At 48.1% G+C, this 14,920-nt stretch overlaps 2 protein-coding genes across 4 annotated transcripts in view; both read right to left on the bottom strand.

Annotated features, from left to right (window-relative positions):
- Piwil4 (piwi like RNA-mediated gene silencing 4) overlaps positions 1-3,010 on the bottom strand; it is a 38,049-nt gene extending 35,039 nt beyond the window's left edge. For 2 of the 3 annotated variants that reach the window (XM_052726918.1, XM_052726907.1), the window contains exons 1-2: positions 2,924-3,010; positions 1,881-1,947 (exon numbers count right to left, since the gene is read on the bottom strand). In XM_052726918.1, the coding sequence (XP_052582878.1) occupies positions 1,881-1,947; positions 2,924-3,010 (154 nt within the window). Of the gene's footprint in view, positions 1-1,880; positions 1,948-2,898 lie in introns of all 3 variants that reach the window. The other variant, XM_052726929.1, reaches the window with a different exon arrangement.
- A 7,125-nt stretch (positions 3,011-10,135) lies between these two features.
- Positions 10,136-14,204, bottom strand: Fut4 (fucosyltransferase 4). Its single transcript, XM_052752464.1, has one exon. It carries the CDS (start codon positions 13,807-13,809, stop codon positions 12,508-12,510), a length of 1,302 nt encoding a protein of 433 aa, XP_052608424.1. The 5' UTR covers positions 13,810-14,204; the 3' UTR covers positions 10,136-12,507.
- Between the last annotated feature and the right edge of the window lie 716 nt (positions 14,205-14,920).

Consider the following 14,920-nt stretch of genomic DNA (forward strand, 5'->3'; position numbering starts at 1 on the left):
CCTTCATGTAATTTTCAGATATTGCATTAATTTTAATTAATCATCTATATCTCTCACTGATCTAGATTTCAAGTGATTTTTAGACAGTTCTAAAATTTCAAACTACCAGGGCCAGGGAAACAGCTTAGTGGTTAAGAGTACTTGCTTTCTTGCAGAGGACCAAAGTTTGATTCCAAAAACCCACATCGGGTGGCTCACAATTACTTCAGGGGGATCCAATGCCTCTGGCCTCAAACATAGACACATAAAATACACATAATTAAACATAAAATCAAATCTTGTTTTTAAAAAGTTGAAACTATGCCAGGGAGTGGTGGCCCACACCTTTAATCCCAGCACTTGGGAGGCAGAGGCAGGTGGATCTTTGTGAGTTCAAGACCAGCCTAGTCTACAGAGCAAGTTCCAAGACAGGCTCCAAAGCTACACAGAGAAATCCTGTCTTGAAAAACAAACAAACAGAAAAGTCTAAACTATTACAGAAAGGTGGTTCTCAGAAACTGGGAGGTTGGGAAGTGGGGAATTGTTGTTTAAGGAATAATACGTTTCAGTTTTACAATACAAGAGAGTTCCAGAGATGGATGGCACTGGTAACTGTACAATGTAAGTGGGTTTAAAACCCCAGGACTGTACACTTAAAGTTAAAATGATAGTACTTGGGAAGCAAAGGCAAGTGGATCTCTGTGAGTTCAAGGTCAGCCTGGTCTTCACAAACAGGTCAGCCAGGGCTACATAGAGAAACTCTGTCTGGAAAAACAAACATAAGAGTTAAAATGAGGAAAATTGGGTTCTATGTATATTACCGTAATTTAGGGAAATCAACAAAAAGTCAGTCTGTCTTCAAAGATGAACTTTTTCCACCTGTGTCACTCACAAGCGTGAAATGGTGTTTGAGTGGCAGGAACAGACTGGGCAACATGCTGCCTCTCAGAGCAGACCTTCTGTGTCCGCACAGTACATTCTCACTGCAGTTCAGATCACCCAGGACTGTGCACATGGATCTGGAAAGCCCCACTCAGGACAGAGGGCCACACCAGAGATGGACTCTGAGAGTTCATGGGCCCCTCAGTGCCTACAGCTTACGCACTACCTGGAAATCAATGACGTCACTCCGTGGTCAGAATGAGGGACATGGTAGACAAGTTTCACCCAGGGATACGAAATGAACTGTGTTCTCAGATTCATTTCAACCCTCTGGAATTAGGAAGAACAAATGTCTCTTATTTAAACCCTTCAGTCTATGGCACTTCCTCACAGCAGCCCAAGCAAAACCCAACACACCTGGCATGCCGACTCAAGCTGTGTGACCTAGAGTGGGCAAGAGTCCTGGGATTGAACCTGGCTTTGCAGGGAGAACTGATGTATCCCCAGGTGGGGTTTCTCCCATCCTGTAAATGAGGGCTTTGGTATTTGTGTTCTGTGTTTTTGGAATGTGTTTTTCAAGGGCTGGTAAGTGTAACTCAGCTGGCAAAGTGCTTGTCTAGCATGCATGAGACCCTGAACCCAATCCCCAGAACCATATAAATTGGGTGGTAAGTACTGGAGGGCTGCAGGGTCCGGAGGCAGAGGCAGGAGAATCAGAAATCAAGGTCCTCTTGAGGAATACAGTAACTTTGAGGCTAGTTGGGCTCTGAAACTCTGTCTCAAGGGTGGTGGGATTTCAAAATTATTCCCTGAGCAGAATCAGAAAAGTGCCTTCCCCATCTGGATTCCTGTGTCTCAGGGGTGACCAGGAAGCTCAGAGAATCCACAATGAACATGTGAGGAGGACCCGGGGGGGGGGGGGGGGCAGAATAGTTGATGAATCTGTGTCTCAGGGCTTGGTGGGTCCTTCGGCTCCGCTCAGGCTGAAGGGGGTGGGGAAACAGACCAGCTGCACTTACGTGACTGTGAAATGGCGCTCGATCCACTGCTCAATGCCTGACTGTCCTCAGGACTGGCAGATGTGGTCTACAAAGCAGAAAGTTTGCTCACATGTCAATCAACTCACAACCCACAAGGTTAACAAAAGGCAAGAATGGTATTATGTCTCAGGTCGTGGATTACCACAATCCAGGAGCAGAAAACATGAAGAGGAAGAAACCCTGGAGGGACTAGGGAGGTGGTCAGTCTCCACAAAAGGCTAAGAAGGAGCTGGAGCGCTCCCTTTGCGTGTTTTAAGCATGAGCCCGCTGGCACTTGACCGTGAGAGAACAGTATTAGACCCCAGAGGTGTAGGATGTGGAAGTGGGCGCCTGAGCATAGGGATGGCCCTGTAAATGAACTGAACCAAAACTAGTTCGTAACAGGATAAGACAGGAGCCATTAATATTTTCTCTGCAGAAAGTTCTCTTTGCCCAAGAAATTATTGTATCTTGGCCTGTTTTTGAGAAAAAAAAAAAAAAAAAAGAGCAAAGTCAAGAGGACACTAAATGATAACAAAGGTAAAATGGTCACAATCTACAAAAGAGTTTCTCCAAACAGTGAGTGTGTAGTTGTTATTCAGGATTGGTTCTGTCTGACCATCCAAATCCAGCAAGCTGCCACACTCCAAGTGTTTGCTCAGCCAACAGCAGCGGAATCCAAGCCACATTTGAATTTGATACAATTTCTACTACCAGTTACCAGGACCATGAGAGGTAATACGCTGTAAGAGGCAAGTGGGGCTACTTCAAGGCTTTGACTGTCTATCTTTCGTTTGTTCTTTCTTTTTTTTCTTCTTCATTCTTTCACAAACAATTTACAATCAACTGAATTAAAGCTAAGAAAGAAGGCAATTCCACACACACCTCCTATCCAGTCTTTTGCACTTCCGGCTCTCAACAATGGTATCCACTTGAAAGAAAAAGGTGGGAACCCTGGGAAGCCTGGAGAAGTCAGAGAAGAGAGGCATGCACAGGAAAGCCTTGTGGGGCTGGACACAGGGAGAAGAGGGAGAAACACTCACCATGAGGTCTCCTGGGGCACGCCCCTCTTCCCTGGCACCATGGCTGGGGGCGATGCCTCGTGCCCTCACTCGGGCCCGTCCACTCATGTTCCTGGGTACACAGAGGCTTTCCTGAGCCCCTGAGCCACAGCAGGGGTATTCTCTCTTTGGTGAAGAGAGGGTGAGGCTGTGACCAGGAAGTTGCGAGTATTCAGCTCCTGAGATGGTTATGGTTGCAGTAAACAGCAAGCCAAGCGTGGGCGTATGGTGCACGTGGACCCCAGAATGCGCAGGAGCACGTGGGGGGCGGGGTTGGTGGTGGTTCCTCCAGTAGCATTGTGGGAATCCCTCTGTCTCCCTCTCCCCCCACCCCCACCCCCCGTTTCTCATTCTTTCTGGCTCTCCCATCTTTTCTTTTCCTCCACACCTCCTCATTTGCTATAAAAGCCCAGCTTACAGTCTTTATCACTTAGAGGATGTAGTTCCTGCTCCAGGTTTTTAGAAATTACCCCAATCATAACCGTGTGTCGAGTTGCATCACGTACCACTCTGGACCTGATGGGAAGCTTGTGCAAAGGTTATAAAATGTGTTCATCTGAGTGTTGTTAGGGGGTACCCTGAGAAGAGTGGGAGCAAAGTGTGGGAAGTCAGGAGAGGGACCGTTAGACTAATGGTATCCTAGAAATGGAAGGAGCAATGTGAATCAGTCTTAAAGAAATTAGGTTGAGAGCTGGAGAGGGCTTGGTGGTTAAGAGTATGTGTTGCTCTTTCAGGGGACCAGGGTTTGGTTCCCAGCACCCACACAGGGACTCACAACTGTCTGGAACTCCAGTTTCAGGAGACCTGGCACCATCTCCTGGTCTCCTTGGTTTTCTACATGTTCCCAGTGCACATACAGACACACAAAGATGTTTTTAAAAGTATAATTGAGGCCAAGTGTGTGCAGAGTCTTGAAAACTCTAGGAGATGCACAGTTGGTGGGATGAGGGAGAGCTCCAGGGTGACTTCACTGAGGACAATCCGCGTGTGTGACTATGGATGAGTCACCGTAGTTAAGCATGATCGATCTGTCTCCACCTGGGAAGAGCAGTATTGTAGCAGAGACCTGCGTGTATGTGTTCCAAGGTCTGTGTGGGCTTCCGAGGTGTGTAGTAGTTTTCTCTGAGACGCAAGCCTCATGTTCAAACCACGCGCCCAACCAACAGCATCTGGACACTAGACACAGAAAGGGTGTGAAACACTGGGTGTTCTAAGGGGAGGTGAACATTCCATCCTGCAGACAAGCTCTTGGGCTCGGGAAATAAACAACTCAAAGGCTTCACAAGGTTCCTAAAACTGACCAGATCCAGTCGGCCTCTCCGTTCTCAACCACAGAGAAGCTGTAGGAAAGCTGCAAGACTCTCAAACAAGATGCGCGACCCTGAAGAGGCTCTGACCTGCTGAAGGGCCTCAACCTGCTGAGCTGTCTATAAGTTGTGCGGTAAGCGCTGGGTTTCCAGTTTCCGTGAATGGTCTCCCGTGCTGGGGTGGTTTTTTTGGGGTATTGCAGCTGTCTACTCTTGTAAGTAACCCATCACCCATATTCCTATAAATAACCCCCATAAAACTTAGTGGTTCACCAGGTTAGACTGCGGTGGTATCCTTACTTTGGTCTGCGGTTGGTCCCTTGTCTGGGGACAGTAGATGTTTGTTCACATCCCCCAGGAATAGTGTCAGATAACACTGACCCAAAGGACATGAAATCTGGAATGGCACCCAGCAAGGCTGCTAGGGTGCCGGCCATTTCAGCCTCTTGGAGAGGAACAGCCTGAATCATTTCCTTCCAGCAACAGGAAAACACTGCCAGGTGTCCAAACAACAAAGAAAAAGGATGTGGGGAGCAGGGATGAAAAGCAACAGCATCAAAGAAAATAATTCCTCCTGTGTCTTAGAGTGTTCAAAAGCTGGGGCAGCAAAGTCAAGCAGTATGCAGTTCAAGGCATAAATGTAACAAACAAGAACTTGCTTAGCACACTGAATTTTCCATATAACCATCTAGATTAAAGCCCAGAGTTTGAAGAAAAATGATTATTGTTATTTAAGGAAAATCACTCACATATAGTCTTCTTATCTTATGTTCCAGTGAAAAGAAAAAAGGGGAGAGGGAAAGGGAGAGAGAGGAGGGGGAAGTGGGAGGAGAGAGAGAGAGAGAGAGAGAGAGAGAGAGAGAGAGAGAGAGAGAGAGAGAGAGGAGGGAGAAGGGGGAGAAAGAGGAGAAGAGGAAGGTAGGGAGGAATGAAATGGTAGGAAAGTGTTGATGCAAAAAAATGCCTCTCTGTTCCAAGGGAATGAGAGCTAGTTTGTTCTGGAGCAAACTCTGGGTGACCACAGCCTGAGAACATGGGGCTAGGTTACCCAGGTTCCAGCGCAGAAACAGGTTCATGGCATTTTTATATGTTAACAGAACAAAGAAAGTTAGAAATCACAGCACCTTTAACATACCTCGGTGGAAACATCTGGGAGGCAGGTTCCTGAAGGATGGAGGAAGCTCCAGTACAGGCCTCAGATGCTGTAGTCTAATCAGCATTTGCAGACACAGACTCTTCTCATGAGTTCTCACTCACAAAAGAAACACCAGCAGATAGGGCGGCAGTAAAAAAGAGGAAGAAAGAGGGAAAGGGGTTTATAACACAGTCTTAGAAAGTCAACCATCACTTCTCCTGTACACTCCTTATCAGTGGTGGGTCACCCAATCCCCATCAAACTCCAGGAAAGTGATCACATGACTGCGGAGACCAGGAGACCAGCACCAGTGGTTGTCACCATCTTACTGTCTTTCACTGAAGGGCAATGACTAGAGAGTATAAGCCTAAAGTATCCTGCATGGACCAGGAGCTTTGCAAATTGCAAACCTTAGTCAGCTAGACCCTGTTCAAAAGCTGTGTCTCTGTTTCTCCCCAAGAAGGCTTGACAAACCATAGGGCTTCCAGCATTACCTTGAGGCATTATTATTTGATCACAAGATAGTAGGTAGACGCGGGAGACTTTTAAAGTGTTGATTTAACCTCAGGGGAACCAGAAAATCAGAGGGTATGGACAGGTGTGTCTAGTTGCTAGGAGAGAAAAAAAATCCCCTGCGGGGATCAGTCATTTTGAAGGTGCCACTTGAACACAGCTCTCATTTTAACTATAGTATTAGTGACAACCATTGGGTAGACAGCATGCTGAGGCCGAGGCTGCATTGCTGGCTTTTTCTGAATAACGTTAGAGGAACTTGGTTTGTAGTGGAGGAGGGGGGATGCTTCTCTAAATTGCAGGGCTCTAATGTTCCCAGGGTTTCTATGAGGACTCTAGACTGTGGTTCCACACATGCTCTGATATTTCTTCCTATAATAGACATTTATTATGACAATAGCATATGTTGGAGGTATTTGTTGTTGACACAAAAACCACAGATCTCATCTTAAGAGATAGAAGAAATGATTTATTCTGGAGCCATGTAGGGCAGCCATGGCCCAGGAACACAGACTTAGGTTACCCAAAATTTCGGGTTCCAATGTGGAAGCAGCTTTACAGTTTTTATAGTTTTAAAGAACAGAGGAAGTCATAAAGTAAGGAAAGTTTAAAACACATTGGTGAGGTGGGCATGGTGGTGCATGTCTTTAATCTCACCACTCCACAGCAGAGGCCAGCCTGGTCTACAGAGTGAGTTCCAGGACAGCCAGGACTGTTAAGCAGAGAAATCCTGCATGGGAATACCAAACCAAACCAAACACATTGGCGAGTACATCAGAGAGGCAGGTAAAGGAAGATGGAGAAAGCTTTCATATAGGCTCAAGATGCTGCCTGGTGACACTTTAGCTTTCGAATTAGCAGAAACTAGTTGCCTGTTAAGTCAATGGATCCTAAAAGGTTTTTATCTGTTATCACACGATGTTAGTTTCAACACAGAGGAGGGCAAGGAATAGCTGTTCTGGAGGGCCAGAACTCAGCCCAAGTGAAGATCATTAGCCTCTGGACCTGCAACTTTCCAATCTCTCCACAGTCCTGAAATTCTGATCAGTCAATAATGTCTGCAGACAGGTCCCTTTCAGGAGTTTCCACTCACCGCCAGAAGCAGCTTCTTCTCAGAAGTTTTCATTCAGTGTTTAGGTGTCCGTTTCCCTGATGAGAACATTTGAGTTGTGAAGGCTCTCTAGACATAGTTGTTAACTGTTAGCAGTCCACTTCTCCTACTTTGAAAAGATCTTTCACAAATGCTTACTTAGCATGTGGTCTAATGGGACATTCTCATTACCGTAGTAGTAGACGAGAAGCAGCAATTTAAATTTGCATTAATTTATTGACTTATTGTGTATGTGTGTATGGGGGGGGCATGCAGGTGCCACACACACACGTGGCAGTCAGAGGACAACTTCTGGGAGTCAGTTTGCTCCTCACCATTTGGGGCCTGAAGATCAAACTCTGACCATCAGGCTGGTGGCCAGAGCCTTCATCCGCTGAACCATCTCATTGGTCCAAGACACGATAATTTAAAAAACACTAAAGATCTCAAAATGAATGTCATAAAAATCCAATTCATTAAATATCACTTGAAATAATTTTACAAGGCTTTACAGGGAATGAAAATGTGCTTTCTATCCCACCCCCTTTCTTTAAAGAATGCTGGTGATTATTTCCAAAAGTCCATTTCTTTAAAAGTGGACGTTGAGAACCACTGAAGTATGCTAACTGGAATCGAATGAGGGGCAATAAATGAGATTTTTTTCCCAGATAAAAAAGTAGCATTCATAAGCATTCAAGAGTCTGTGATAATGAATCTGGGTTTGTGTTTATCCCTTGTTCAGGGGTTCCCACTTTGACTTCACTCCCATCTGCCCACACACACTGTTACAAGCTGCACAAAGGTTTCTCCTCAGCAGAAGGCAGGGTGGACGGTGCTCTTTAAGCTCGCCCTCACTCTGGTGAACACATCCCACTTTCTTCCACCTCGTGGCCTTCAACTCTTCTGTCCCCTCTTCTCCCCACTCTCCCTTTCTTCGGGCTCTCTTCACTTGGTCTGACTCCATGTCCACTCTTGACTCTCCAGCCATCTTTGCACTTTGAACTCGTACATTACTGACTCTTCTTTCCGGGCAGCCTTGCTCCTGTTAGATGGCCTTGGTGATTTTTTTCCCTTTGGTACTTAAATGAGTGTGTTCCACGTGTGTACTGGAGAGGACAGAAGAGAATCCCTGGTATTTGTTCCACCGTCACATTTTCCTCTCTCTCTTGTGTCCTCTATAAAGAATAAAGCTTACCTTTTCTGCTCCCAGCCTGCCACTCCACCACTAGGGTCCCAGTCTTTTTGTTCTACCCAGACTTGACATTACTTCATGTGGAGGACGGAAGCTAGTAACTATACTGTTGAGAACACAGACACATGTGGGGAAGCAAGCCATGTGGAGGCCAAGAGTGTGCCCTTGCAAACCGCTCACCATAAAGTGAGAAAGGGCCTGAAGCGATAATCTACCAGCTACCACACAGGCAAACCAGTGCAGCAGCCCCAGTGAACTCAGACTTCACCCTACCAAAGACTGGATTTGTTGAGCCGGGCAGTGTGGTGTATGCCTTTCAACCCAGGACTTGGGAGGCAGAGGCAGGCAGATCTCTGAGTTCAAGGCCAGCCTGGTCTACAGAGATAGTTCTAGAAGAACCAGGGCTACACAGAGAAACCCTGTCTCTAAAACCCAAAAAAAGAAAAGAAAAAGAGAGAAAGAAAAAAGACTGGATTTGTTAAAGAGACCATGTAGCATAAAAGTTCCTAAGAGCAAGCAAGAGTGACCTGAAATGTATACCATGCCCTTACTCACCAAACTCAACACCAAGAACTTGGCTTCTCTCCTGGATGGCTGGGAAGTCTCTGTCTCTGTCTGTCTCTCTCTCTCTCACACACACACACACATACACACACAGACACACTAACTGAAGCTAAATCCCACATCATCCCTCCCCCAACTTATCCCCTGGTTTTCAGCCAGTTTCCTGATCCTGGATGGGAACCCACCAGAGGGCAATTAACTCTCTGAGCTCCAGGGAGCCAATTAGCAGAATGAGAGCTAGTGGAACCAGAAGGTCCCCAGAGCTTTCGTCCAGCCCCCTTATTTTGCAGTTCAAGTGACAGCGGCTCAAGGAGTGTGACACACACAAGGCGCATTGCTGTCACCTTAAGCAAGTCCTTTAGAGGGTCTGATCTCCCTCTGTGGAGGGATTGGAGGTAATTTCAGCAGTTTCTAGGCACATCCTCAGGGCCAGGACAGTGATGAGGGTCTTATCTCACCCCACTCTGTACCTCCATACATGAGTACCTTTAATTAGAGACAAGACAACCAAAACACAGAAAAGCTCAATCATTTGCCCAAGATCAGACAACTAGGGAATGTTGCAAAGCTGGTCTAGGAACCCAGTAATATCCACCTCCAGAATTCTTAAATCCTAATTATTAAATCCCTTTCAAGGGATGCCCATCAAGTTATACTTTTTAAAAACAGCTAAGTTTCCAAAATGTCTTGCATCATCTACAAACAACCCAGAGCTGAGCTGGTGAACTCTGACCTGAGGTCTAAAGCTAGCAGCCAGTGTCCCTGCTGGGTTCTGCATCCTGCTCCTGCACTCCCACAGCAGAGGTGAGCACGGGCCATGCATCGTCCAGCCTGCAGAGCTTCAAATACTCACTCTGGCCTACGCAGAAAATGTCTGCTAAGCTCTGGCCTAGAGCCTTCAAAGATTTGCTTCTGCGATGGTATAGCCCTTACAGCTTTGCCTGGGTACACATCACTCTTCAGGATGGCTTCCTAGGGGCATTCACGAGATACAAAGGAAGCTACAACTCAAGAACTTAATAACTTGCCTGATTTAGGCCACAGAAGCAGACACTGGCCGAGCCATAGTCTCAGGTTCTGGCTCCCAACTGCAAGCTCTTTCCTGAAGTCACCCCGGCACCCTAACTGTCTTCCTCTTACTGTCAGGGAAGGACTTGGGAACACAAAAGAATCTAAACACTGCCAGCAAGTTCTTCTGGCTTCTGAGAATATCCTTCCAGATTCCCTCATGGAATGAGGGTCATCCAGGGGTAAAAATGTTTCATTTGGGACCAATGTGAAAGGAAAGCTTCTGCCTTAAAATAAAGCCATGACAATCACAGAAAATACACTTGAAATACATAGCACATCCGGAAGCACTCTTCTTCATAATAAGCATCCCATAAACATAGGCTAGTTTTACATGGATTTAATGCAAAAGGTATAGTGAAACAATCCATAACAATTTAGTTACAAAGTTTTACCAAAACATTTTTTTCAGGAAAACAACAACGTAGGCACTTCTGGTCTGGAAATACAGCTTAGTAGGAATTGTATGGTCTGAAATACGGCTCAGCTTTAAGAACTTACTTGAAATACACAGTATGGTGTGACTAACCTTCCCTTTTTTCAGATTGGTTCTGTAATAGAGCTTGATGTTTAATTTCAAGAAATGTAAAATGCATATGAGGGCATCCTAAAATCACTGCAAAGAAAGAAGGACATAGGCTTCTTATAGATACATATATATTTAACCAACTGCCCGATACATGTGAGGCATCGTCACTTTCTCGCCACAGTAAGTTGGCAGGTGTTCTCCATACTTCACAAAAGATGGACTCTACACTCAGGGTCCTTCCTCAGCCCAGCGTTCCCCCAGCCGGAAGGCAAAGCTGACCAGATCACCAAGCCCTAAACTGTCCCACTGCCCAGTGTAGATCCCTGACAATGCTGAGACCCCTGGCCAGTATTTCATCAATACTCATTCTATAAACAGAACTTTTAAGCTGGGTGTAGTAATGCACACCTTTAATCCTAGCCCTCGGGAGGCAGAGGCTGGTGGATCTCTGAGTTCAAGGGCAGTCTGGTCTACAGAGAGAATTCCAGGACTACACAGAGAAACCCTGTCTTGAAAACCCAAAACAAACAAAACCCAGAACATTTGTTATGCTTTGCTGGGTGGCTGGTGTTCTTTAATTGCGGTTCTGCCCACACTATAACACTTGGAGGAGGAAATATTATTCACAGCTTTTAATTACCCCCTTTATGGAAGGGAGAGAAGAGAAGCACCTGGGCCTAAGTGAGCTTTGCAAGCTTAAATGTAACAAAAGCTTGTGGACATGAACCTCATCTAAGACTCAGACACTTGTCCTAACTGAACAGGGGCAGAACTCTGGATAAGATAATTAATCTTGGACCCTGCCCATAACAGTGACTAACAGTCCTAGCTTAATACCATGAGGCCTTCTGATTTATGAACGGTGATTTTTCTTCACTAAAATCCGTATTCACTGTGGCAGTGGTAGATTATGGAAGCTCCAAAGCGGAGCTTTCCTTCTGTGCTTTCCTGGGGGCTCAAGCCCAGGGTTTGGCAGGAGCAGGCACACCCTGACGTCTGTTGAACATTGAAAGTCAATGAGTGTATTTTCAAGACTGGTCCCACAGCACTGGCTCAAAGGCACTAGAATCAGTGTACTGAGGTGCAGATTCAAAGGGGAACCTGCCGATCTTAGCATTTAACAAAGAACAGACAATTAATTTGAAGGCACTAGTTCAGTTCCATTTAACAACAACAACAACAAAGGACAGAAACAGAACCACCACATACAGACACCACAAAAGTAGCTTTGTTTTTCCTTTTGCACAAACCCATAGTTCATCAAAGTCTCTTTTACTGTTCTCTCTGCACAGCAGTGCCAACACTGCTGAAGGTCTAACACTCCAGTTTAAATCTCAGGCCCCGGAGACACGCGGAATAACGTGGACATGACGTCGTTTATGTCTCTTCCTTTGTAAACACTGGTTAGGAAAAGGACCAGAAGATTATGTGTGCTTTTTCATATCTGTATTTTCAACGTTTTCTTAATCCAGGTTACAGGAAAATAGAAAGACATCAGAAACAATTAGATGATCATTCACATTGTAAAGGGACTTCCCATTTATTTCCATTAAATACTGCACTCCCTTAGGGCCCTGAATTTGGGGTGTCGCTTAAATGCAGCTTTTAAGGAATAGGTTTCTAGTGAGAGGTGAGGTGGCCCCATATCTTCATCTTGATTTTCCACTGAGGATAATCTTGCTTCTTGTTTCTACTCACAGGCTGGGACACACACAGCTGGTGAAGGAAATCAATGGCTTATCTTTTCCACGATCGGAGAGTTTGAGGAATCCAATCATCACAGAAAAACCCACTATCTCACACCCACCTGCTTTCAGAAACAGTAGTCTGCTCCTCATTGGTCCAAGCAACCACGGGTCAGAGAACAAATACGTCTAAGATTTAGAGGCCACATGGACCCCCATTAAGGCCCGTGGCCAGAAGGAAAAGCCACTTCTTCACATGCGTGGTAGGTAAGGAAAGGCCTGTTTCCTTGCCCAGGACACCACTGCCCCTTAACAGTGAACCAGCTTAGCTCTCTGTAAAGAGTCACAAGGACCTGGGAATTTCCCCATCCCATCCTTGTGCTAAATAATATTAATTGGTAATTCATTTTTTTTCCATCAAGCAAAATTGGGTATTTAGAAAACTCAGCCAAGGAGAGGCAGTCAGTTCACAGGACAGTGGCCTCAGCGCTCGAACCAGCTTGCCAGGTTGTGGATGCTCTTGGGCTGGTCCCCAGAGGTCTGCACAGCCTGGCATGCCCGGCACCATGGCTCATCCCAGAAAGAGGTAATGTGCACCGCATAGCTCCGACGCCAGTGGAAGTAGCGGCGATAGACAGCCAGGTTTCGGTCAAGAAAGAGCAGGTAGGCAGCCAGGGAGGCAGCACTAGGGAAGTCATCCACGTGGATGAAGGAGCCACGAGGCACGAAGCGCTCATAGTTGGCCCGGTCAGGACCTAGCACCACTGGCACGGCCCCGGCCAGGAAGGCATTCCGCCACAGCTTCTCAGTGATGTAATCCACGTGCTGTGAGTTCTCGAAGGCCAGGTAAAACTTGTAGCGGGCCACAGTGTGCAGCAGCCCGCTGGCAGGCACTGGTTGCCCGGGTCCCGCCCGACCAAACACATCCACAGACACGTGCCGGCTCAGCTGGTGGTAGTAACGGACCCGGGCCTGGCGCTCATCCCAGTGGCTCACAACCCAGGCTACCAGGCCCTGCTTGCGGGCCAGCGGGGGACCCAGGCCCGGCGGCTGGTCAGCTGGATGGTTCCTGGGGTAGAGGAAGCCATAGGGCACGAAGACATCCGAGTCGGCACGGTAGGACAGCGTCCAATTGAAAAGGTTCTTAGCCAAGCCCCGCAGCCCAGGAGAGTGGGAGGGCGATTCAAAGTTCATCCACACCCAGCGCTGACCCGGAGGTCTAGAGCCTGTGGTCTCCAGGGCTTCACCTGCTAGCATCGCCGCTCCCTCCTGGTCGTCGAACACACGTAGCTCTAGAGCCTCGTCCGTGCGCACTTGGGCGCCCCAGGGCGGGGGCCAGTCGGGGGGTCCCTTCACCAGGTCGCGGTGGTGGAAAAGCACTGCCTGAGCCTCCCCGTAGGCCGCGCGGTCGGTGAGCAAGCGGCAGCCGCTGATGTTGAAGCGCAGGCTGCAATCAGGGGGAGGCCTGGGGTAGCCGCCGCGCCCCCTAAAGGGTTCCCACCAGAGCAGCACGCCCACCGGGCGCGGCGGGGCTGGGGACGCCCAGGGCATCGGCGGCAGCTGTCCCCAGCAGATGCAGGCGGTCAACGCGGTGCACAGCAGCCCCGCTGCAGCCAGCGCAGAGGAGCTCCGGGGTAATCGCCAGCCTCCGCGCGGTGCGCGTCGCCTGACTCCCGGCGTCCCCATGCAGAGCCCAGGAGCCGCCGCCTCGGCTCGCCACGCGTCCACGGACCGCGAGGGGCGGCACCGGCTCTCATACTGCCGCTCGCGGCCGGCCCGGGCCATGGAGGGGGCGGGCGAGTCATCCGCAGGCCCGCGGGCGGTGCCGCGCTCCGCCCAGGTCCAGGGAGAGGTGAGTGGGGCGGACAGCCTGGCCAGGCGCCACCCTGTCCCTCCCAGACACTTCGCCCCCTTAGACCTGCGGGGCCTGGCTCGGGGCGTTTCCTGCTGCGCCTGCGCTGGTTCTGCGGCGCAGCCCGGACTCCTGGGCTTCTGACTGCTCCCCGCTGGAGCCTCACCGGGGGTCGCGGTCTCTCGGTGCGTGTCCGCTGTCCCCGCGCCTAGGTGGCCTGAGCCCTCGCCTTTCAGAGGAGTGGACTCGAGATCAACCCAGAAGTCTCATGGGAGTGGTGTGGTGGTGGGGGGAGGGATGCGATTCCACTGCAGAACTCAGAGCAGAATCAGCTTCCTTCCGTATTGCCCTGTGCCCGGCCAGTGACGCCCCGGGCGAGGGGTGGGGGTGTTGGGGAGGGAGGGAAGGAGCGGGGAGAACTCAAGCCCTAGAAGGGCTGAAATGTAGTCCAGACCTGTGGGCCTGTAAAACAGGCCAGTTGTGGAGTCAGACACCAGCCAGGGAGGGCAGTGTGACAGGTCCCAAGAACATTCCAAAAGGTGCTAGTGGGTCCATCACAGGACAGAAGGCAAAAGTGTTATCTGAGTTATGGGAATAAATTCTTTACTTGAGTCCCCAGCCAAAAAGAAAAAAAGAAGTTTTTTAGGAGTTTATTTCACTGAAACGGGTCGTACATGTGACTTTACCCAGTAAGGCAATCTAAGTTTGCTTCGGTTTCTCCACCCCATATATTTACAGTCTGATTCTTTTCTTTTCTTTTCTCTTCTTTTCTTTTCTTTTCTTTTCTTTTCTTTTTTTTAAGATTTGTTTTATTTTACGTGTACGAATGTTTTGCCTGTATGTGTACTACATGCATGCCTGGTGCCATGGAGGTCAGAAGAGAGCATCGGATCCCCATGATTGTAAGAGCAACGAGTACTCTGAAGAGCCGTCCATCTCTCCAGCCCCCCCAAACAGTTAGATTTCTGGACATGAGTATTCAAATGTAAGGATGACACATAAGAACTTTTTTGTTTATTTGTTTGTTTGGTTTTTGTTTTTGTT

The sequence above is a fragment of the Peromyscus californicus genome, unplaced genomic scaffold (assembly GCF_007827085.1).
Source record: "Peromyscus californicus insignis strain IS unplaced genomic scaffold, ASM782708v3 Scaffold_11__1_contigs__length_118956290, whole genome shotgun sequence".
Taxonomy (NCBI): domain Eukaryota; kingdom Metazoa; phylum Chordata; class Mammalia; order Rodentia; family Cricetidae; genus Peromyscus; species Peromyscus californicus.

What these genes read in the sequence shown, in the direction of transcription:
- Fut4 (XM_052752464.1), bottom strand. Translation starts at nt 13,809, where the DNA reads ATGGCCCGGGCCGGCCGCGAGCGGCAGTATGAGAGCCGGTGCCGCCCC.